Source organism: Neomonachus schauinslandi, chromosome 4 (assembly GCF_002201575.2).
Source record: "Neomonachus schauinslandi chromosome 4, ASM220157v2, whole genome shotgun sequence".
NCBI classification, from domain to species: domain Eukaryota; kingdom Metazoa; phylum Chordata; class Mammalia; order Carnivora; family Phocidae; genus Neomonachus; species Neomonachus schauinslandi.
In genome coordinates this window covers 99,961,065-99,986,751 of record NC_058406.1, presented here as the reverse complement: position 1 = coordinate 99,986,751, position 25,687 = coordinate 99,961,065, and the positions used below count along the sequence as shown (strand labels likewise).

At 38.9% G+C, this 25,687-nt stretch overlaps 1 protein-coding gene across 1 annotated transcript in view; it reads left to right on the top strand.

The window, feature by feature from the left end:
- The window catches only part of SEC22B (SEC22 homolog B, vesicle trafficking protein), a 29,333-nt gene extending 6,605 nt beyond the window's left edge, over nucleotides 1-22,728 (top strand). Inside the window, exons 2-5 of the mRNA XM_044914121.1 lie at nucleotides 2,601-2,710; nucleotides 5,604-5,764; nucleotides 8,178-8,324; nucleotides 20,786-22,728. Coding sequence (XP_044770056.1) covers nucleotides 2,601-2,710; nucleotides 5,604-5,764; nucleotides 8,178-8,324; nucleotides 20,786-20,940 — 573 coding nt within the window. The 3' untranslated portion in view covers nucleotides 20,941-22,728. The remainder of the gene's footprint in view (nucleotides 1-2,600; nucleotides 2,711-5,603; nucleotides 5,765-8,177; nucleotides 8,325-20,785) is intronic.
- The last annotated feature ends 2,959 nt before the right edge of the window (nucleotides 22,729-25,687 follow it).

The following is a 25,687-nucleotide window of genomic DNA, read 5'->3' as shown; positions in this document are numbered from 1 at the left end:
CCACTGAGCAGGGAGCCCGACGTTGGGCTTGATCCCAGGACTCCGGGATCATGACCTGAACCCAAGGCAGACACTTAACTGGCTGAGCCACCCAGGTGCCCCCGGTTGTAGTTATTTTTAAAATACCAATTTCTGAGTTCCATCTCTGAGATACTGATTTAATTGGTTTGGGGTAGGAGGAGATGGGGCTTGATTAGTTTTTGTACAGCACGCAGGTGATTTTAGTGTAAAGCCAAGGTTGAAAAATCATTGATCAATGTTGGTATTATTTCTTGGCACGTTAGTAATATTTCCAGCTTTATTTGCATCCCTTTGTGTCTAATGTTGTGGGGTCAGATCTCTTCCAAATGCCACATATATAATGGCCTTGGTGAAGCAAACAAATTGGCAAGTACTGTTTAAATTTAGGAATGTAGGATATTGTGCACTAGTTCAAAGCATGTGATAGTATTCACTCTCCTTTACTAGCTGACCGGTCATGAGAAAAAAAAAAATATATGCAGTACAGGTTAATATAATAATGCTAATATATATTATAATGTTAATTATTGTAAAGTATTGTTAATATATAAACATACACATACATATATACATATATATGTTAATATAGAACTATTACTCAAGTGAAGAATATTATAACAAATCATTGCCATAGGGGCAGTACTAAACAAGATAAATCTACAAATTGATACTTCTAGTGGTGTCTCTCTTACTCTCCTGGTTCACTTCATGCTTATTTACCTTCTTATTCATACTGAATTTCCAGTTCATCATTTTATTTTATTTTATTTTAGATTTTATTTATTTATTTGAGAGAGGGAGCATGTATGAGAGAGCACAGGAGGGGGCAGAGCATGAGTGGGGGGGGAGAGGCAGACTCCCGGCTGAGCAGGGAGCTGGATGTGGGGCTCGATCCCAGGACCCTGAGATCATGACCTGAGCTGAAGGCAGACGCTTAACCCACTGAGCCACCTAGGTGTCCCTAGTTCATCATTTTAAATATAGCTTAGAATCCAGTACTTGTACATTTATCTGCCACTTTCATAATTTTATCATTGCTCCTTGTTTTTACTCTTAGCTGAGTGGTTCACTATCTAGAATTTTTAGGTTTCGCTTTGTATTTTCTAAAAGTTAGACCTCAGATCCAGTCCACAGATCTCTTGAAGGAGAACCTCAAATAAATGAGTTTTTAAGGTAAACATTTAGTTATTAAACATCTGTCAAGGAGATGCTGTGTTCTATTGTTGAATTCAAAATAAATAATCCATGGGCGCCTGGGTGGCTCAGTTGTTAAACGTCTGCCTTCGGCTCAGGTCATGATCCCAGGGTCCTGGGATTGAGCCCCACATCGGGCTCCCTGCTCAGCAGGAAGCCTGCTTCTTCCTCTCCCACTCCCCCTGCTTGTGTTCCCACTCTCGCTGTCTCTCTCTCTGTCAAATAAATAGATAAAAATCTTTTAAAAAATAATAAATAATCCAAAATAAAATAATTCCTTTCTATCAAATGGCAAAAGTGCCGCTGCCCCCCCCCCCCCCTCTGCTGTATGTGGATGCATAAATAATGTATATTTGCTTTCCATTCCATTTTTTCCCATTTGGATCTAATTGGTGATTGATGTTCTCCTTTTGAGATGATACTGCTATTTTCCTCAGTAGGCTCTTTTCCTTTTTTTTTTTAATCATTAAACTATTTAGAAATTGCTCAAGAAAATATTGCCTGTAATTCTATCATCTGAATATTGTTATTTTCATTTTGTATGCATATGTCCCTTGCTATCCAAACTCAGAAACCAAATAGATTTATTCAGTAAAGAATATTTGACTTTTTAATCTTGGTCCTACTCTTGCTCATTTTTACCCATTTGCATTATAGTGTTCCTGGTAATTTGCAGTTATGGGTGCATACATTTAGTTTTGCTTAAATGTTCAATATTGTAACACTTTGTGGAAGATTTTGCTTGATATTCCAGGATAAAAATGAGATTCATCAGTCTTTTGTTCCCAGGGTTTTCCCCTGAGTATAGAACATGTTGTGCAGTTATGTGCCAGTAAGTGTGCAAGTGAAATGAGTTAGGAGGAGACCACTGACCTAATGGTGGAAAGAACACCGGATTAAAAGTTAAGAGTGCCTTAAAGGCAGTTAAGAAATACGATTTGCTTCTTAGCAAATAATGTGATTTTCTTGAACAACTAGGGGTTTGGTCTTCCTTTTTGCTCTAAAAGTAGACCATTTTTCTTTTCTTTTTTTTTTTTAAAGATTTTATTTTATTTATTTGACAGAGAGAGAGAGAGAGACAGCTAGAGAGGGAACACAAGCAGGCGGAGTGGGAGAGGGAGAAGCAGGCTCCTGGCCGAGCAGGGAGCCCGATGCGGGGCTCGATCCCAGGACCCTGGGATCATGACCTGAGCCGAAGGCAGACACTTAACGACTGAGCTACCCAGGTGCCCCAGTAGACCATTTTTCTTTTGTTAAAATGAATCTTACTAATCTTTAATGAAAGACCATATTTACATAGTGTCCTCATAGTATGATGCTGCTCATTAATTGTTACGGCGTTTTTTGTGTGTAGAAAATTCTTAAATGAAGGTGTCTTCTTTCAGTCTGGCCGGGATCTTCAACAGTACCAGAGTCAGGCTAAGCAACTCTTTCGCAAGTTGAATGAACAGTCCCCTACTAGATGTACTTTGGAAGCTGGTGCCATGACTTTCCAGTGAGTATAATCCTATTTCTTTGTGGTCATTTAAGTATGAGATACAGTAGATATAAGTAACACCTGATAAGAATGGTAACAGTTTTTTAAAAAGTAAAGAAAATTTTAAAAATATAGTCTTTTCATGGAAGCAACTTCCTGGCTCCAGTTCTGCAAAACAGAAATCTTGGTTTGTTTATTCAATTTGCATACAATAAATTAACTTGTTATCCCGTGTCTAATAAATGCTGTACCTATCATGCAATAATAGATAAATTTTTGCTTTAGGAGCTTCTTAGAGCCAGATATATGTAGATTAGTACTCTTGCTCAAACACTTACTAACAACAACACAACCTTGAACAACTCACATACTTCTCTAGGCCTCCGTTACCTCTATAAAATAGGGAAAATGGTCATAGTTTTGTGAGGGTAATTTAAGAGCATCTCAATCAGTGGTTATAGACAATGCATATAGTCGAGAGAGGGATCAAAAGGACTTTATTGGATTTCAAATTTTCTACAAATAATTGGTTATTAAATGTTTAATACATGTCAAGTTTGAGGGTGATAAAAACAGGAAGGATTAAAAAAAAAGAGGACAAGAAGATCAAAGGAAAATAAAATAGGATTAGCTAAATAATCCTTGCTATTTTAGGAACTCAAAGGCTAAGATAATATAGACCTGGGAGGGACCTGCTGTGTTTAACTTGAAAGGGGGAAAAAAAGATCTCCACCCATCAGAAACAAACAATTATACAAAACCAAAATCAAAACAAAACCCTGGTTTATTGGTTAAGAAAGTAGTGGATATTAAGTTTTATTTTTTTTTTAATTTTTAAATTTTATTTATTTATTTATTTATTTTTTGGTGGGCAGCAAAGCAAGGTTTACTGAGTGATAGTAAAGTTCATTGAATGATAGAGTATGAAGCTCCCAAAGAAGGAGGGGACCCCAAAGGTTTGCCTGGATATTAAGTTTTATAGGTATTAATTTGTGTAGTATATGAAATATCTTCTATAAATCCAGTTTTCAACATAAAAAAATAAATATCAGCACCTAATTATATATAGTATCTTTATCTCTACCATGGATTAGGAACAAAAAACCTAGGCAAGTTCTAATGGAATTGAAAAGAAATTTTTTTCTTCTGTATGGTTCCTTTAAGAACTTTATAATCTCTTCTCATCCATTATTTCCATCTAAGAGCTATTTATTAAAGATTATTCTTTGCCAGACCGTACGTATGTTAAGTTCTGCCTTTAATGTCCATAGCTTTTATTTTTTTAAAGATTTTATTTATTTGAGAGAGAGAGAATGAGAGAGAGCACATGAGAGGGGGGAGGGTCAGAGGAAGAAGCAGACTCCCTGCTGAGCAGGGAGCCCAATGTGGGACTCGACCCAGGGACTCCAGGATCATGACCTGAGCCGAAGGCAGTCGCTTAACCAACTGAGCCACCCAGGCGCCCAGTGTCCATAGCTTTTATTTTATTAGCAGAGAGAAACATATATGCAGACAACTAAACTATGATACCTTAGGGCAAGAAATGCTGTAATTCGGTTATAAATGAAATGCTTTGGGACTAGAGAAAAGGAAGTAATAAATTCCCATTTGTAGGGAGTAAGTTTGAGGAAAGGGGATAGAGAGGAAGAATACAGAGAAATTTCATGGAAAAAATTATAGTAGAATCGAGCATAGGAAAATGAACAAGGTTTCTCCAGGTACATAAAAGAGTATTACAATTAGAAATATATATATATATAAGCAGAAATCCGGGAGGCTGTAAAAGAACCTATTTGGAGAATAGCATGATGGAATACAGCCTACACCTGTTTTGGAGCCATAAGTATTATATCAAAGAGTATGATTTTATTTTATAAGTATTCAGGAACCCTGAGAGTTTTTAAGCAGGGTAATATGATCATATTTACTCTTTAGGAATAAAACTGGTAGTTTAGAAGATGGTCTAGATTGAAGGCAAGGAAAGCAGTTGATTCAGATGCCCAAGCAAGAGATAGGACAACAGTATCATCATCATCATCATTATCATCATTTTAAGGGGCCTGAGAGATCATATGATATATTGTAAACTCCTCTGTGAAGTCCTAGGATGCATTAGGAGCCACATAGTAAGGGTAGGGATAGGGGTATATATAATACTTTGTGCCCTTATACTCCTACTTAAACTAATGGCCTTCTGAATTTGTTTGATGTACATATTGGTTTTCTGAATATAATTATTGCTGAAATAAAGAGTACTGTGGCTAAAAAGAAATCACTGAGTAACCTAACCTCTTTCCAAGACATCTCAGACATGTAGTCATATAGCTCCTTCCAGAGTGCCAGGGAGCTAAGAGGAAGTTAGTTCTGTTATTGGATAGTTTCTGATACTGGATAGTTGATATAGAGTTCTGTCCTGGGAATTAGGGGATATTATTTGTCCTAAGGTCATTATCTGTATCCAGTAAACATTGTGGCATTAACTTCCAACTTCTAAGTATCCACAAAAATTTCCATTCCACTGTGCTTCTTATAACTGGAAGGAGTTTAAATATGTGTATACTCGTTTACATACATAATCAAAAGGTGGATGGAGTCACAACTCTGAGTTTTCAAGAAAAAGTCCTCAGTATTAAGATATTTTAGCTGAATTATATAATAAACAATTATAATAAACATGTTTAAATATTCCTTTTGGAATATAATTCTAATAATGGGATGGTGTTTGCTTTCTGATTCTAAGGATTTATGGTTTGAAATTGATTTTCTGATTTAGCTAGCCTCAAAGGACTTAGGCTAGAATATTTTCAAAAGTTTGTAAGGCACTGAGAGTCTGTTTCAGGTTGTTGGGTGTATTGTTATTCTACAGACAACTTTTTCTTGTTTTTTTGTTGTTGTTTTTTTGTCTCTCCAGCTACATTATTGAGCGGGGAGTTTGTTACTTGGTTTTGTGTGAAGCTGCCTTCCCTAAGAAACTGGCTTTTGCCTACCTAGAAGATTTGCACTCAGAGTTTGATGAACAGCATGGGAAGAAGGTGCCCACTGTGTCTAGGCCCTATTCCTTTATTGAGTTTGGTAAGTTTTTGCTCTCCATCTCTATATCAAGAGAGCAAACAATATGGAGAAGCTGTTTGTTACATTGATAATAATTTTGACACATTTTTATTTGATGTTTACTTACTGAAGTTTTGAATTCTGTCTTTTCCATTCCATCTCTTTTTTTTTTTTTTTAAGATTTTATTTATTTATATGAGAGAGAGCGAGCACATGAGAGGGGGGAGGGTCAGAGGAAGAAGCAGACTCCCTGCCGAGCAGGGGAGCAGGGAGCCCGACGCGGGACTCGATCCAGGGACTCCAGGATCATGACCTGAGCCGAAGGCAGTCCCTTAACCAACTGAGCCACCCAGGCGCCCTCCATTCCATCTCTTTTTGTCCTTCTGAGTGAATGAGACTTCTCATAAGTAATTTCCCTGGTCTTTTGATCTTTTTCTTAGAACTTGTTGCCTTTTGCCCTTTTTGTGATTTGGTTTGAACCCAGTAAGGTTCATTTTCTGTAGATCAGAATTTGGAAATCAGAAAGAAGGTATTTTGTTTCTTTCAGATCCTTTAGTTAAAAAAAAAAATACTGGAAGAGGTATGATATTGGGGAGATAACATTTATTACATGCAGAAATAGTATGGGTGTCCATGTACAGTAATTACAGAAAGCTTCATCACCAGTAAAGTATCTGATGGCAGTAAATCAAAGGAAATGTCTTGAGTACCCTAATTAGAGGAAGTGAGAATAAGTATGATTAGATTACATTACTGATATTTTTAGTTAAAAAAGAAATTGGTTTTACTGTTTCCGAATTTCTGAAGTGTTTCCAGTTTGCTAAATGGTCATCTTACTCTTAAAAATAAAGAAAATTTAGCAAAACACTCCAGTGTTTCATAACTACAAACTCTCTAAGTGCTAATTTTTATAATGTCTGGTTTTCAAATTTTGTTTTTGAAGATAATAAAGGTCCAGTAAACCCAAGAAAAAAAGAATACTGTATCAAGATCACACAGGAAATATTTGGTACACTCAGATTAGCTTAAAGGATTATATACAAAGATGAATGGGTTATAGGTGAACCACAAAGTACAGTAACCTGATATCAGTAACACAGTAATTATTTTCATCCCTAGGCCTGAAGGGATAAGAGAAAGGAGCAGTTTCTGGAACTGCAAAGGAGAAAATTTATAGAGAAAGCCAACTTGAGAGGAGCAGTAACTTCTAGTTGGAGGGATACTGCCAGGCCAGGGTGACTTCTCAGGGAGAGGTTGGGAATAAATACCCTAACGTCACTATCTGCTTTCATGCCTTACCCTTGGGGTTCCCTCATTGGCTGAACCTAACTGGAAGCTCCAGGGCAAGGAGCTCACGATGTAGTCTGTGCGGGTCAGCTTCTTGAGGCAAAAAGCGTGGTGCAGAAAGGTAGAGAGGCGGTCTAAAAAGGCAAACGAGAGGTATCCACCACATATAACTTAAGATTTTTGCCAAAAGTTGAAAATATAATTTTTAATAATAAGTCATTCTTTTTACAGTTTTGAGAAATACAGACATGGGCTAACCATGAATAAGACTGCAGTTTTATAGTGGGATTTTGCTTTACCTGAAGTTTAAGAACAGAGTGAAATTAGGAATGTATGTTAAAATTTTTTTTTTCCCCATTTTTTTTTTATTCTTATGTTAATCCCCATACATTACATCATTAGTTTTAGATGAAGTGTTCCATGACTCATTGTTTGTGCATAACACCCAGTGCTCCATGCAGAATGTGCCCTCCTCAATACCCACCACCAGGCTAACCCATCCTCCCACCCCCCTCCCCTCTAGAACCTTGTTTGTTTTTCAGAGTCCATCATCTCTCATGGTTCGTCTACCCCTCCGATTTCCCCCGCTTCATTCTTCCCCTCCCGCTACCTTCTTCTTCTTCTTCTTTTTTTTTCTTAACATATATTGCATTATTTGTTTCAGAGGTACAGATCTGAGATTCAAGTCTTGCACAATTCACAGCGTGTTAAAATATTTTAAGACAATGTTTTTACCCCTTTTGATGCTAGAATAACTCTTGCCGTGTTAACTTGTAGTGATGCTAGATTGTTGCCAGGATTCTTTTCAGGGAGTGTAAAGAATTAAGTAGTGAAACCCTAAGGATCCTCGGAACATGCTTTGAAAATCTCTGCTTTCAGGAAAGGCTTATTACAGTGGGTCTTAATTTCTCTAAGGACCCTGAGAGCAGAGACTTCTCATTTGAAGGTATGCAGAGGACATTTCTCTTGAATGGTCATCTATCTACATTTTACAAATGAAGAAATCAAAACTCAAATTTTGATGCTCACTCAAGAGCTTGCTTAGCCATGGACAATTGCCGATCCAGGACTAAACTCAGAACTTCCTATTCCCTACAGTACTTTGATGGACAAAGTTGTTCATGGTCATTTTTCTTCATTATTCTAGACACCTACATTCAGAAAACCAAGAAGCTCTACATTGACAGCCGTGCTCGGAGAAACCTAGGCTCCATCAACACTGAATTGCAAGATGTGCAGAGGATCATGGTGGCCAATATCGAAGAAGTGTTACAACGGGGAGAAGCACTCTCAGGTATGTAAAGAATTAAGAGTCCTATATAGGCAAGGATAGCTTATTTTGGGATACTTTTTTTTTTTTGCTGTCAGATTCTGTCTAGCACTGTTAAGAATTCACCTCTTAGAGATAGATTACATTACAAAACTTCCAATATGTTTTTCTTCTAGCATGATTAGTTTTTGTTGAGTTGGAACGGCGGGAAGGTCTCATTCCATATCAGAAGCAATTACTGCTTCCAAGATATTTACAATGTTAAGTAAATATTTACAGAAACACATAAGGGAAATGAAAAGAAGAATGAGAGGAAACTGTAAAAGATTTATTGTAGTGGTTTCCTGACTAGCCACTTTGGGAGACTTTATTGCTGCCAGATCAAATGTCATAAAATGCCATTTTTATCAAGGCATTCCTCTGCTGAAAAACTTTCAAAATCTGTGACTGCAAGATGAGATCTAGTCTGGTCTCAACTTTTCATTCTTACTGCATGTTTGTAATGTGTAAGGCATTGTGTTCTCTGTGATGGAAGATAAGGAGATTGCAAACTTCTTTCATGCTCTCTAGTTCACAAACGTTCTGCCTCAGCCAGGTCAGCTTCCTCACCATCTCGGACCTGTTCTTTAAGATCCAGATAAGAACTACCTCTCCCAGGAAGCCTTCCCTGATTCTAATAGCCCACATCACATTAATCTGTTTTGTCTTTTAAACTGTTCAGACAAGCTATGTAATGGTTTTTTAAGCACATAATGGGTGTGTGTGCATGTGTGTGTATGTATACTTACCTAATTTGCCTTAAAGTATATATATTTACCTAATGTTTAAATGTTACCTAAGTGTTTAACGTACTCTTTAAATGTAGTATTTATGTATTTCATATCTATTTCATATACTTGCTTTATTTCTCTCACAGTAGTGATTACAGATAGATGCCTTAATGAGTATTTCATGAACTCAACCTTGTGACATTATTCATGAGTAAATGGGTTTTCCTTTATTATGAACTGCAGATTGTAACCTTTATGTTAGTAGTCATCGGTTGTTCCAGCAAATAGCTTCACACTCTTTAAACATCAAATTTTGGATGAGTGAGTCTATAAATTTTCATCATAACAGCCTTACTGTTTCTACCTGGGATAAAATAGACCAGAACAGGAATTTTTCTTAAATCTAAAATGTATATCTGGTCAGTTTATCAAAAGTGTTAAAGGATTCTCTTCTAGTGCTGTGCTGACTGGAAAAGAAGACAGTTGACCTTTGAACAGCGTGGGGGTCAGGGGCTCCACATGTAACTTTTGACTTCCCAAAAACTTAACTACTAATAGCCAACTGTTGATTGGAAGCCCTACCCTTAACGTAAACAGTCAATTAACATGCTATTTTGTATGTTACACATATTATATACTGTATTCTTACAGTAAAGTAAGTTAGAGAAAAGAAAATGTTTTTAAAATCATAAGGAAGAAAAAATAAATCTACGGTATTCTGTAAAAAAAAAATCTGTGTATAAGCAGAATGCGCACAGTTCAAACCCATGTTGTTTAAGAGTCACCTGTACTTTTCTAATCATAATAACTTCATCTAATTGGGAAGATAAGAAACAAGGTCATTGTCACAGAGTACTTTATAGATAGTATAAGGGAACAGACATCAATTGAACACTTTGTGTTAGGCAATATGGTAGGGGGACTTTATTTTTTTATTTTCTTAAAAGAGTTTATTTATTTGTCAGAGACAGAGAGAGAGCACAAGCCAGGGGGAGCGGTAGGGAGAGCAGGCAGAGGGAGAAGCAGGTTCCCTGCTGAGCAGGGAGCAAGTGTGGGACTCCATCCCAGGACCTGGGGTCATGACCTGAGCTGGAGGCAGACGCTTAACTGACTGAGCCACCTAGGCATCCCATGGGACTTTATTTTTTTTAAGATTTTATTTATTTATTTGAGAGAGAAAGAGAAAGAGAGCGTGAGCTGGGGGAGGGGCAGCTGGAGAGGGAGAGAGAGAATCTCAAGCAGACTCCACGCTGAGCACAGAGCCTGACGTGAGGCTCCATCACACGACCCTGAGATCATAACCTGAGCCAAAATCAAGAGTCAGATGCTTAACCCACTGAGCCACCCCAGCACCCCAGGGGGACTTTATATATATCTTATTTGTGCTTTAGAGTAATCCCTTGTGAATTGGGTAGTATCAAACCAGTTTTACAGATAAAGAAGCAGACTCAGAAAAGTTAGGTAGCTTGCTTTTAGTCACACTGCTAGTGCCTGGCAGAATTCATTGGTCTCTGCAGGTCCTTGTCCATCTTCAGTGTGTGATAGTTTTAAATGGATATATAAACAATAAGAGCTGTAAAATGTAGCAGGAAATAGATAATGTGAAGTGAACAGGGAAGATTTCTTGAATTTTGATAGATCAGGAAGAAGTGAAGAGTGGTATTTTAAGAGGGAGGAAGAGGGGGGCGGAGCAAGATGGCGGAGGAGTAGGAGACCTGGATTTCGTCTCCTCTCAGGAATTCAGCTGGATAGGGATCAAACCATTCTGAACACCTACAAACCCAACAGGAGATTGAAGAAAGGAATAACAACAACTCTCTGAACAGAAAAGTGACCACTTTCTGGAAGGTAGGACGTGCGGAGAAGTGAATCCGAGGCGATATTCGGGAGGATAGCCGGCGGGGGAGGGGCCTCCGTCGGCCGCTTCTGGCAAGTGATAGAGCCGCGGAGCACAAAATCGGAACTTTTAAAAGTATGCTCTGCTGAGGGACGTCACTCTGGTGGCTAAGCGGGGGGTGGAACCCTCTGGGACAGTGTGGTCTCGGGACCCTCAGGGTCACAGAAAGACCGGGGGTGCCTGAGTGTGGCAGAGCTCCCAGGTATCGGAGCAGGGAAGCCGGCTGCCGAGGCGGAGCCCAGGCGCGGGCTCTCAGCTCGGGGTTGCCATAAACCGTGATCCGCGGCACAGTCGGGCCACTGCTCCTCCAGCAGGGACCCAACAAGGGGCAGATCTGGGGAGACTCACCTTCCTACCCCGGGAGGAGCGGCGCGGGAGCGCACCGCAGGGATCTGCTGGGTTTGGAGACTCCACCCGGGGTCGGGGGCCAGAGATAGAAACACGCGGTCACAGCCCGGGTGAGCACGGAGTGCGGCCGGAGACCGGGGAGACGGGAGTGACTGACGGCTTTGCTCTGGGGGCTCACTGAGGATGGGGCCCCGAGTTCTCGGCTCCTCCGGGGCGGAGATTGGGAGGCCGCCAGTTTCACTCTCGTCCTCCAAAGCTGTACGGAAAGCTCGCAGGGAACAAAAGCTCCGGAGAGCAAACCCGAGCAGATTACTTAGCGGGAGGGGGCAAGGGCAGGGCAATTCCGCCTCCAGCAGAGACATTTGGAAACCACAGCAACAGGCCCCTCCCCAGAAGATCAGCGAGAACAGCCAGCCAAGACCAAGTTTACCGATCAATGAGAACGGCAGAACTCCAGGGCTAGGGGAATACTGCACATAGAATTCATGGCTTTTTTACCATGATTCTTTAGTCTTTCAAAGTTATTATTTTTTTTAATTAACTTTTTTTCTTTTTTTTTCTTTTTGAATTTTTCTTTTTCCCTTTTACAACCAAGATCTTATCAATCCCTTTTTTTAAAAAAAACATTTTTATTTTTCATTTTTAGAGTCATATTCTATCCCTTCATAGTAGTTACCCGTATTTTTGGCTTATATATATAAGTTGTTCTCTCTTTAAAATTTTGAGATAGTTTCTTCTAACAGATTAAAATATACCCTAAATCTCTAGTATATGGTGTTTTCTATTCCCCTGCCTGATCACATCCTCTCCCTTTTTTTTCTTTTTTCTTTTTTTAAATCCTCTTATTTCTTTTTTCAAACAACTTCTTATCAATTCCTTTTATAAAATTTTTTATAATTTCCATCTTTACAGTCATATTCCATCCCTTCATCATATCAACCCTTATTTTTGTACATATATAAGTTTTTCTTTCTTTAAAATTTTGGGAGGCACTTTTTTCTAAAAGACCAAAATACACCCCAAATCTAGTGTGTGGCACTGATCTATATACCAGCCTGATCATATTTGATCACATTCTGTTTTTTTTTTTGTTATTGTTGTTTTGTTTTGTTTGTTTTTGTTTTTATCTTTATCTTTTTCTTTTTTTTCTTTCTCTTTTTTCTCTCTTTCCCTTTCTTTTCCCACTGCTTCAGGTCTTTTCTGATTTGTTTAGAGTATATTTTCTGGGGACGTTGTTACTCTGCTAGCATTTTGTTCTCTCATTAATCTATTCTCCTCTGCACAAAATGACAAGACGGAAAAAATCACCTCAACAAAAAAAACAAGAGGTAGTACCGACTGCCAGGGACCTACTCAATACAGACATTAGTACGATGTCAGATCTAGAGTTCAGAATCATCACTTTAAAGATACTAGCTGGGCTTGAAAAAAATATGGAAGTTATTAGAGAAACCCTTTCTGGAGAAGTAAAAGAATTAAAATCCAACCAAGTAGAAATCAAAAGGGCTATTAATGAGGTGCAATCAAAACTGGGGGCACTAACTGCTAGAATAAATGAGGCAGAAGAGAGAATCAGTAATATAGAAGATGAAATGATGGAAAATAAAGAAGCTGAGAAAAAGAGAGCTAAACAACTACTGGATCACGAGGGCAGAATTCGAGAGATAAGCAATACCATAAGATGAAACAACATTAGAATAATTGGGATCCCAGAAGAAGAAGAGAGAGAGGGGCAGAAGGTATAATGGAGCAAATTATAGCAGAGAACTTCCCTAATTTGGGGAAGGAAACAGGCATCAAAATCCAGGAAGCACAGAGAACCCCTCTCAAAATCAATAAAAATAGGTCAACACCCCGACATCTAATAGTAAAACTTACGAGTCTCATAGACAAAGAGAAAATCCTGAAAGCAGCTCGGGAGAAGAGATATGTAACCTACAAGGGTAGAAACATTAGATTGGCAACAGACCTATCCACACAGACCTGGCAGGCCAGAAAGGACTGGCAGGATATATTCAGAGCACTAAATGAGAAAAAGAGGCAGCCAAGAATAGTATATCCATCTAGGCTGTCATTGAAAATTGAAGGAGAGATAAAAAGCTTCCAGGACAAACAAAAACTAAAGGAATTTGCAAACACAACACCAGCCCTACAAGAAATATTGAAAGGGGTCCTCTAAGCAAAGAGAGAGCCTAAAAGCAACATAGACCAGAAAGGAACACAGACAATATACAGTAACAGTCACCTTACAGGCAATACAATGGCACTAAATTCGTATCTTTCAATAGTTACCCTGAATGTAAATGGGCTCAATGCCCCAATCAAAAGACACAGGGTATCAGATTGGACAAAAAAACAAGACCCATCGATATGCTGTCTGCAAGAGACTCATTTGAGACCCAAAGACACCCCCAGATTGAAAGTGAAGGGGTGGAAAACCATTTACCATGCTAATGGACACCAAAAGAAAGCTGGGGTGGCAATCCTTATATCAGACAAATTAGATTTTAAACCAAAGACTGTAATAAGAGATGAGGAAGGACATTATATCCTACTTAAAGGATCTATCCAACAAGAAGATCTAACAATTGTAAATATCTATGCCCCTAACATGGGAGCAGCCAATTATATAAGGCAATTAATAACAAAAGCAAAGAAACACATTGACAACAATACAATAATAGTGGGGGACTTTAACACCCCCCTCACTGAAATGGACAGATCGTCTAAGCAAAAGATCAACAAGGAAATAAAGACTTTAAATGACACACTGCACCAAATGGACTTCACAGACATATTCAGAACATTCCACCCCAAAGCAACGGAATACACATTCTTCTCTAGTGCCCATGGAACATTCTCCAGAATAGATCACATCCTAGGTCATAAATCAGGTCTCAACTGGTACCAAAAGATTGGGATCATTCCCTGCCTATTTTCAGATCACAGTGCTTTGAAACTAGAACTCAATCACAAGAGAAAAGTCGGAAAGAACTCAAATACATGGAGGCTAAAGAGCATCCTACTGAAGAATGAATGGGTCAACCAGGAAATTAAAGAAGAATTAAAAAAATACATGGAAACCAATGAAAATGAAAACACAACTATTCAAAATCTTTGGGATGCAGCAAAGGCAGTCCTAAGAGGAAAGTATATAGCAATACAAGCCTTTCTCAAGAAACAAGAAAGGTCTCAAGTACACAACCTAAGCCTACACCTAAAGAAGCTGGAGAAAGAACAGCAAATAAAGCCTAAACCCAGCAGGAGAAGATAAATAATAAAGATCAGAGCAGAAATCAATGAAATAGAAACTAAAAGAACAGTAGAACAGATCAACGAAACTAGGAGCTGGTTCTTTGAAAGAATTAACAAGATTGATAAACCCCTGGCCAGACTTATCAAAAAGAGAAGAGAAATGACCCAAATCAACAAAATCATGAATGAAAGAGGAGAGATCACAACCAACACCAAAGAAATACAAACAATTATAAGAACATATTATGAGCAACTCTGTGCCAGCAAATTAGATAACCTGGAAGAAATGGAGGCATTCCTAGAGATGTATTAACTACCAAAACTGAACCAGGATGAAATAGAAAACCTGAACAGACCTATAACCACTAAGGAAATTGAAGCAGTCATCAAAAATCTCCCAACAAACAAAAGCCCAGGGCCAGATGGCTTCCCAGGGGAATTCTACCAAACATTTCAAGAAGAATTAATACCTATTCTTCTGAAACTGTTCCAAAAAATAGAAATGGAAGGAAAACTTCCAAACTCATTTTATGAGGCCACCATTACCTTGATCCCAAAACCAGACAAAGACCCCATCAAAAAGGAGAATTACAGACCAATATCCCTGATGAACATGGATGCAAAAATTCTCACCAAAATACTAGCCAATAGGATCCAACATTAAAAGAATTATTCACCATGACCAAGTGGGATTTATCCCTGGGCTGCAAGGTTGGTTCAACATCCGCAAATCAATCAATGTGATACAATACATTAACAAAAGAAAGAACAAGAATCATATGATCCTCTCAATAGATGCAGAAAAAGCTTTTGACAAAGTACAGCATCCTTTCTTGATCAAAACTCTTCAGAGTATAGGGATCGAGGGTACATACCTCAATATCATAAAAGCCATCTATGAAAAACCTACAGCGAATATCATTCTCAATGGCGAAAAACTGAGAGCTTTCCCCCTAAGGCCAGGAACGCGGCAGGGATGTCCACTATCACCACTGCTATTCAACATAGTATTGGAAGTCCTAGCCACAGCAATCAGACAACAAAAAGAAATCAAAGGCATCCAAATTGGCAAAGAAGAAGTCAAACTCTCACTCTTTGCAGATGATATGATGCTTTATGTGGAAAACCCAAAAGACTCCACCCCAAAACTGCTAGAACTCATACAGGAATTCAGTCAAGTGGCAGGATATAAAATCAATGCACAGAAGTCAGTGGCATTCCTATACACCAACAACAAGACAGAAGAAAGAGAAATTAAGGAGTCGATCCCATTTACAATTCCACCCAAAACCATAAGATACCTAGGAATAAATCTAACCAAAGAGACAAAGGATCTTTACACAGAAAACTATAAAATACTCATGAAAGAAATTGAGGAAGACACAAAGAAATGGAAAAACGTTCCATGCTCATGGATGGGAAGAACAAATATTGTGAAGATGTCCATGCTACCTAGAGCAATCTACACATTCAATGCAATCCCCATCAAAATACCATCCACTTTTTTCAAAGAAATGGAACAAATAATCCTAAAATTTGTATGGAACCAGAAAACACCCTGCATAGCCAGAGGAATGTTGAAAAAGAAAAGCAAAGCCGGCGGCATCACAATTCCGGACTTCCAGCTCTATTACAAAGCTGTCATCATCAAGACAGCATGGTACTGGCACAAAAACAGACACATAGATCAATGGAACAGAATAGAGAGCCCAGAAATGGACCCTCAACTCTATGGTCAACTCATCTTTGACAAAGCAGGAAAGAATGTCCAATGGAAAAAAGACAGTCTCTTCAACAAATGGTGCTGGGAAAATTGGATAGCCACATGCAGAAGAATGAAACTGGACCATTTCCTTACACCACACACAAAAATAGACTCAAAATGGTTGAAAGACCTCAGTGTGAGACAGGAGTCCATCAAAATCCTAAAGGAGAACACAGGCAGCAACCTCTTTGACCTCAGCCGAAGCAACTTCTTCCTAGAAACATCGCCAAAGGCAAGGGAAGCAAGGGCAAAAATGAACTATTGGGACTTCATCAAGATAAAAAGCTTTTGCAAAGCAAAGGAAACAGTCAACAAAACCAAAAGACAACCGACAGAATGGGAGAAGATATTTGCAAATGACATACCAGATAAAGGGCTAGTACCAAAATCTATAAAGAACTCATCAAACTCAGCACCCAAAGAACAAAGAATCCAATCAAGAAATGGGCAGAAGACATGAACAGACATTTTTCCAAAGAAGTCATCCAAATGGCCAACAGACACATGAAAAAGTGCTCAATATCGCTCAGCATCAGGGAAATCCAAATCAAAACCTCAATGAGATACCACCTCACACCAGTCAGAATGGCTCAAATTAACAAGTCAGGAAACGACAGATGTTGGCGGGGATGTGGAGAGAGGGGAACCCTCCTACACTGTTGGTGGGAATGCAAGCTGGTGCAGCCACTCTGGAAAACTGTATGGAGGTTCCTCAAAAAGTTGAAAATAGAGCTACCATATGATCCAGCAATTGCACTACTGGGTATTTACCCCAAAGATACAAAAGTAGGGATCCGAAAGGGTACGTGCACCCCGATGTTTATAGCAGCAATGTCCACAATAGCCAATATGTGGAAAGAGCCAAGATGTCCATCGACAGATGAATGGATAAAGAAGATGTGGTATATATATACAATGGAATATTATGCAGCCATCAAAAGGAATGAGATCTTGCCATTTGCAACGACGTGGATGGAACTGGAGGGTATTATGTTGAGTGAAATAAGTTAAACAGAGAAAGACATGTATCATATGATCTCACTGATATGAGGAATTCTTAATTGTAGGAAACAAACTGAGGGTTGCTGGAGTGGGGGGTGGGGTGGGAGGGATGGGGTGACTGGGTGATAGACACTGGGGAGGGTATGTGCTCTGGTAAGCGCTGTGAATTGTGCAAGACTGTTGAATCTCAGATCTGTACCTCTGAAACAAATAATGCAATATATGTTAAGAAAAAAAAAAGAAGAAGAAGGTAGCGGGAGGGGAAGAATGAAGCGGGGGAAATCGGAGGGGTAGACGAACCATGAGAGACAATGGACTCTGAAAAACAAACTGAGGGTTCTAGAGGGGAGAGGGGTGGGAGGATGGGTTAGCCTGGTGGTGGGTATTGAGGAGGGCACATTCTGCATGGAGCACTGGGTGTTATGCACAAACAATGAATCATGGAACACTTCATCTAAAACTAATGATGTAATGTATGGGGATTAACATAAGAATAAAATAAATTTAAAAAATTTTAAAAAAGTAAAAAAAAAAAAGGGAGGAAGAAAAAGCGTATCTGAACAGAGCATATCTGAAGGATAGTGAAAAGATCAGCCTACCTCAAAAAATTTTTTCTTCCTCTTTAAGCTTCTTCATAATAAGAAGCCATCTTTTATGCCTTCTTTCTCTTTCTAATTTTTTTAAAGATTTATTTGTTTAATTGAAAGAGGGAGAGAGAGGGCATGTGATGGGGAGGGGCAGAGGGAGAGAGGGAAAGGGAGTCTCCAGTGGACTCTGCGCTGAGTGCAGAGCCTGCTGCGGGGCTTGATCCCAGGACCCTGAGATCACGACCTTAGCTGAGACCAAGAGTTGGTCACCCAACCAGCTGTGCCACCCAGGTGCCCCTCTAATTTTTTTTTTTTTAAGATTTTATTTATTTATTTGACAGAGAGAGACACAGCAAGAGAGGGAACACAAGCAGTGGGTGTGGGAGAGGGAGAAGCAGGCTTCCTGCTGAGCAGGGAGCTTGATGCGGGACTCGATCCCAGGACCCTGGGATCATGACCTGAGCTGAAGGCAGACGCTTAACGACTGAGCCACCCAGCCTCCCCCTCTAATTTTTTTTTTTAAAGATTTATTTATTTTAGAGAGAGAGAGAGTGAGCAGGGAGGAGGGGCAGAAGGAGAGGGAGAGACTTTTTTTTTTTTTTATAGATTTTATTTATTTGACAGAGAGAGACACAGCGAGAGAGGGAACACAAGCAGGGGGAGTGGTCGAGGGAGAAGCAGGCTTCCTGCGGAGCAGGGGGCCCGATGTGGGGCTCAATCCCAGGACCCTGGGATCATGACCTGAGCTGAAGGCAGATGCTTAACGACTGAGCCACCCAGGCGCCTGGGGAAAGAGAGTCTTAAGCAGACCCCCCCACTGAGCATGGAGCCCAACGTGGGGCTTGATCTCACGACCTGAGTCGAACCAAGAGTTGGACCCCTAACCACCTGTACCACCCAGGCACCCCTCTCTAATTTTTAGTTTTAGAGCTAGTCTGCCTTGCATTTAAGACCTAAGAGTAGTTCCCAGTGGGTTCTTTCAGCAATATGAAATTGCGCCCGTTTTTACTGCCTAAAATAGCTGTTTCTTTTAAGCCATGGGTTTTGTTGTTTCATTCAGAGGTGTCACCCTACAAGACTATAAGTTCCCCAAATAGAGGGGTTGTGTATGTTGTGATCATCATTGTATCTTTTGGCACTTTGCATGGTGCTTATAACAAATATTTGCTCAGTGACTTCTCCTAGTAGTGGCTTTGTCTTTATGATATCATGTGTTTCCAAATGTTCCTGTGTAAAGGAATTCTCTTAACTATTGCTTATTTCGTATGACCTAATATTTGTTCTGCTGCCCAGTTATTCTCAGCAGATTTAGATTTCATTTAGCAATTTTTTTTTTTTTTTATCACTGACTATTACCAGACTCTGTTCTGGGCACTAGGGATATAGCAATAGACATTGGTTAAAAAGTTCTATCCAGTGGAGTGTCCATTTTAGTAGACTGGCTGGAAAGATTCGTCACAGCATTGTCATGGTTATTTCTCATCTCCTAACTTTTCTTATGTGTCTAAGTGTTTTTCTTACAGGACAAATTGCTAATTTAGAAGCAGCTGTCATTCTTTTGTCATTAAGTAATACCACATTTCTCAATCAACTCAGTCTCTATTAAGCAACTCCAAATATTCCAAAAGTATTCCCTAAGGAAGAACAAATTCATATTGCAAAACAGTGTTTTTCAAAAATTTAAAGAAGTAAAGTGATCAAAATTCATTTATGTCACACTGAGAATTTGTTTTTATTATTAAATTATGTCATGTATTTTAGTCCGGTCTAGCTTGTGTCTCTCTGGTTGCTTCTCTAAGTGCTCAGTTAACAGTTATAGAAGGCAGCGACATTACAAATGTCCTTTTAGAAAAACAAAACTTTGCTTGGGGCGCCTGGGTGGCTCAGTTGGTTAAGCGACTGCCTTTGGCTCAGGTCATGATCCTGGAGTCCCTGGATCGAGTCCCGCATCGGGCTCCCTGCTCAGCGGGGAGTCTGCTTCTCCCTCTGACCCTCCCCCCTCTCATGTGCTCTCTCTCATTCTCTCTCTCAAATAAATAAATAAAATCTTTAAAAAAAAAAGAAAAACAAAACTTTGCAAAAGATTCTAAAAAGGTTAATTTAGTAGGTATTGGTGGTTTTCCAGCACCTGTGATTATATTTTAGTTACAAGACAACTTTCCTATGTCAGTTGAAATATAATTTCTGGTAGCATCATAATGGTTTTTACCATGTGGAGAATCTTGGGAATTCGGTAGCAGTCACCATTAAGATATAACTCAATACTCAGTTTCTGACTCATTGAATTTTCTGGTTACCTGAGTCTTATCTTGCATGGATAATCATTTTTCAAGATATGAGAGAATATGATTTAGACCATTAAAAGATGATGACGATTATTATCACCTAGCATTTCTCAGAGGCTTATCATATGCAAGGATTGTGTTCACTTTACAGGCATTCTCATGTACCTGTAATCCTGTGATACAGTTAGTGTTATTATCCTCATTTTATAGATGATGAAACTGGGTCTTAGTAGAGAGACTAAGTGAATTGACCAATGTCACATGGCTGGTGCAGCTGAGATTAAAATTTACAAAGACTCTGAGACCAGAGCCAGCACTCTTAACCACCTCACGGTACAGCCTCAAGAATTTGAACATAATTTAGTCTGGTAACTTTAAAATGCAGTGTAGATTTTATAGTGCATCAGGATCATGGGTTAATCAGTGTATGCACCCTAACCCTTAAAATAAAAATGATAATTTAAGCTTCATGGTTGTTTGGTATGGTCCCACTCATTTGCGTTATTTTTATGCTTAATACATTAGACAGAATACTTCAGGGACTAATTACTGTTTTCCTTTTTTCCTCTTTGACAGCATTGGATTCAAAGGCTAACAATCTATCCAGTCTGTCCAAGAAATACCGCCAGGACGCGAAGTACTTGAACATGCGTTCCACTTACGCCAAACTTGCAGCGGTTGCTGTGTTTTTCATCATGTTAATAGTGTATGTGCGATTCTGGTGGCTGTGAAGTAGTGAATCCAGTCACTGGCAAGGGTGAACCTAGAGCTCGGCAGGTGTATGTTTTCAGGAAACTGAGCTCACAGAGATGTGTATTAGAGTTCCAAGTGGAACTTCTGCTTCTAAAGACCTTGCAAGGAAAGACATGTCCTGAAAATGAAATGTTACACCTCATTTGATGAAGCTTACGCCTTTGTAGAAAGTCTCTTTTGGGGGCAGAGGCTTTCTCTGGGTGCTGAGCTGTATACGTTAGGGAACAGTAGATTGTTTTATTTTGTTTTTTCCCTCCCGGTGTTTTTACATTTTTAAAACAGCACTGAGTGGGGCATTTCCTTTCTCTAATGGAGCCATCAGTGAGATCTGGCTTAGCCAACCTGTGCTAGCAACAGTCTGAAATTCCTTCAGAGAAGGCAGCCCGTTGGGAAGTTTTTTCACTCTAATCAACATTCCTTTTGTTGGTGACATTTGTGATTTTCAGTTTTTGATGGCCTTGTAAACAAGACTCCACTATGTGAAGGTTAATTGCTGTGCTGTAAAGATGTTGTCTGTTGGCCCCTGTAGGAGGTTGACCTTTGTTGTTTTCATTTTATGATATTTTGCTTATTGCACAACTGCTTTAGGGTTAAATGAATTATATTAAGATGCCTTGAAATTATATTATAGCACTCCTTGATTAAGAAGCTTAAGTGTTTTCTGTCATTTTCTCCTTAAAAGACTTAAATTTAGTTTGGGACATTCTTAATTTTATCTTTCAGCATCCAGTTTGTATTAATAGAAGAGTAAGTATAGCATACAGATAGCCAGAGTCCCCTGACTTAATGGGAAGAAAGGCCCAGCCCATCACTACAGCTTTGTCCTGCCCCTTCTTACTTTCTCCACTGTAGTTTTCCCCACTCTCTTTTCCTCCTGCTGAAATTTTAAAACTTCTCTGCACCCAGTAGTTTCATGTCCATAAGCATCCTCTCAGGATATTCTTGAATTTCAAAATGGAAAATGTTTAGCTGTGTAGTTAGATTTAAATTTTTACAGAGCAACTACTCAAACTACTAAATACATTTATCTGAATAAGTCTCTGAGAACACCTTGTACCTGCTTCAGTTTATGTAAATTCTCTGAGAATGTTCTAGAGTTAGATAACTCATTTAAGTGGCTTCTATTAACAAATAAAAGTACCTGTGATTTTTCCCTTTTTTGCTCAGGGATGATGGGGATTTCCTTTTACCTTCTGAGGTAGAATTTTTTAAATGGGGAGACTAGACCTCTTAAATATTATCACAAGGATCTACAATATAAACTAGAATTTACACATACTGCAAATATTTCTTTAAGTCCTATAGGAAAATGAGCCAGCTTCTTACTTCTTAACATCTTTGGAGAGAACTTTAACTAGTAAACAATTTTATAACTAAGGGATCATCAAAGCTACTGTCCTGATTCCTGATAGAGAAAAAAAATCCTATTTCCTAATAACAAAGCAAGGAGAAGTGGCTTATTTTGTTCCTGATAAATTACAGAACTAGAATAAATTTTTTTTCTTTCCATTTTGAACCTAAGTCTGCCAGTTGGAGTATGTGCATGAAATATGAAGTTACTTTTTATAGAGAATAAGTGCTTTTAAGTCCCTAAAAGGCTTGTCCCTAGAGTAATGATATTGGTAATAAAAGCCTGAAAGTCTGAAAACCTTAGTGGTACCATAACATTTGGTTCTTCTATAGGAGTGGAGAGTGGCAGCTCGTTGTTGAGAGTTGCATGCAGCAACCAAGTGGCCAGCAATGAAATAAATACTTCTAGAATGTTCCCTTCAGTGTGAAGTTTTATTATCTAGTTATCTTATGTGCACATAGTTTTCTGGGTACATTTCTACCAAACTCATTGGGTTAATTAAAAAATGAGAACGGGGGCAGAATGATGAAGAAAGGAATGAGAAAGTGGTTTAATGTTACGACGGTAGAAAAATGAGAGAACAAGACTGTTGTGATGTGGCTCCCACTTCCGTTCTTTATTGGAGGTAGTGGGAGGATCCGACCAGATGAAAAGTATCCGCAACCAACCAGGCATCTAAAATAGAATGTGATAAATACTGTCTAATGTTATTGGGGGCACATTAAGAAAGGACACCTAATTTACTTTGGGAAGGAATGTGGTAAGAGAAGGAGAATGAGGTATTCCGGACAGAGTCAGTTGTTTGTGCAGTATCATGAGTAAAAGAGTGAGACCTGTGTTGGGGATGGTAATTAGCTTGGTTCAGCTTAACTCACTGGGTAAGTTTGGGCAGTTGAGACTTGAAGAAGAACCCGACTGGTAAATCGTAATAAAAAGACTTGTCTACCACGCTAAGGAGTTTAGACCACACTAATGTCAGCAAGAGATGGCATCAGATTTACGGTTTCAAATGATCATTCTGGCCAAAGCATAAAAGATGTATTAGGGATAAGCCTGAAAGTAGGGAGATAAAACTGAGGAGCCATCAAAGGTAGACTGAGGCATAGGAGGCAGGTTTCCAGCGATTTTCAAGAAAAGAGTTATTATCCCAGGTACCAAATAAATTTAATTTTGACATAATGTTGTCTTTGGAGCTTATATCTCACATTCACCTGTTGAAGTAAGTTACTGTTTACACTGTATGAATGAAGAAACTTCACAAAGGATACTTCTCTTGAGGCATAGAAGAGTTAGTGATTTGCCCCAAGTTGCAGAGCTAGAAAATGATGGAGCTGAGATTTAAACCTAAGCAGTTTGACTCCAGAATTTGTGCTTTTCTCCACTACACTATACCACTGAGAGATCAAAATAAGTACCAAAAATGTATTTTGAATTTTATAGTTAAGGAACTTCATCGTGCAGGCAGAGATCATTCAGGGGAGTAGGGCAGAAGTCAGGTTGCAGTGGGTTGAGGATTGTGTGAACCACTAGGAACTAAAGGCACGGAACTAATTTTACAAAGTAGCTTTTCTGGTTGTCATGACACTGAACTTCCTAACATGCCTTTATTAAGAAATCTCACAAATGTTAAAGTGTAATAATATTTGGCACATTGTACGTACATCCGTTCATTTAAATGTCTAGTGGTTATTAAGCTTTCTGGAAAACCTTGAAAATTTGATGAAAGGTATGTGCCTTTACCCCCAGAAAAATGTTCAGTGTACATACATGCATGCATTGATGCATGCATACTGTGGGTATTCAGGAACTCCACAAAGCCTCCTCATGATGGTAGTGCTCCATGATCCCCAGTTAGGAGCTCCCCAGATACGTAAGAGTGGAACTCAAAGGTAAGTCTCTAGAAGCCTTGAAAACTGTCCAGCTATGGTGACTTGGAAGAATTCTACAGTTTGAACTAACTTTGTGGATGAGATGTATTCTTGAGAAAGTGTGTACCCTACCCCCAAATTCTATCAAATATTTTCCTGTAATGCATTCAGGGATCTGGTTCCATAGAAAAATTTTTAAAAATTTGGTTCCAGTTCCTCAAAATCACATTTAAGGATCTTAAATTTTACGTTTTCTACTTTTATCACTAGGAAGTCTTGCAAAAGCAAATGAAAACAAATGGATAATCATTCCTGCATGCGCAGTATTAAATAATACATGTATAAGAAAACATTTTATCACTTAAATTCCCATCTTCTTGGGAGTTTTCATAACTAAGGGCTTAAATGTTGGTGACCACACAGGTAAGGCTTTTGGTGTAACTGACGGAACTGACAGCCCCACCAGGTTGTCTTCAGACGGCTCAGCAAGAAGGCGAAGAGCAATGGTTGTATAGGTGTTAGTACTATAATTGCGCATTAACTGATTGGACCCAATAGCTTGTACTGTAAAGGTCCCCAAAGAACGATTTATAGGATGTGTGACCTAGTTTGAAATAGAATGGGCAAATTGAGTCTGACATCCTATTCTTTTTATTTTTTAGTAGGCTCCACACCCATCGTGGGGCGTGAACTCAGGACCCTGAGATTGAGTCACATGCTCTACCAGCTGAGCCAGCCAGGCGCCCCTACATCCTATTCTTACTACAGACACGATTGGCCCAACAGTATAAAACTATCGCAAGCAATTTAATCACTCAGTTCTAGTTAAGTTTATTTCAAGTGCTGAAACTGAATCCATATTTTAGATTAGATTTTATTACTTAAAAAATTTACTTCTGTCATTTCTCCCTTTGTACCTTTTTAATATTTTTGGCTCTTGAGTTCTTGTTTGCTCTTTTTCATCCTTGTTTTTTATTCATCTTATTTTATTTGGTCCTTTACGTTGATCTCAATGTTAATTCAACATTTTTCTACATCTGATTCACTTGAAGTTAAGCAAAATGATTTTCAAAAAACAAACCCCCTTTTTTTCTATGTCCTTTCGCCTTTTTCTCTGCCTCCCCATTGTTTACCCTCACTTCTTTATCCTTTTCCATTTTAGTTCATTTCCCTAGGTGCTGTTTTTGCTCAGGAGTTAATGTAAGGCTACGACTTTACTTCTGTAATCGAGAACTTCAGAATCAACTTATATTCACTCTGTTTTTAGATCTTAGTTTATTTTACCTTTTAGTGATTTTATAATACACAGTATTCTCTTACCAGTTAATACAGCTATGCCTCTGCTATGAGATACCCCTTTATAAAAAACCTCATACATTTCAAGAATTCAAGAACAAGCTCCTCTAGTTTGTCTCCTGTATTTAGGGCTTCAACTATCATTGTATTACTGGTAACTCCAAAAATACCTGTCTGTCCTCAAACTTGAGGTCCAGGCCCCAACTTTTT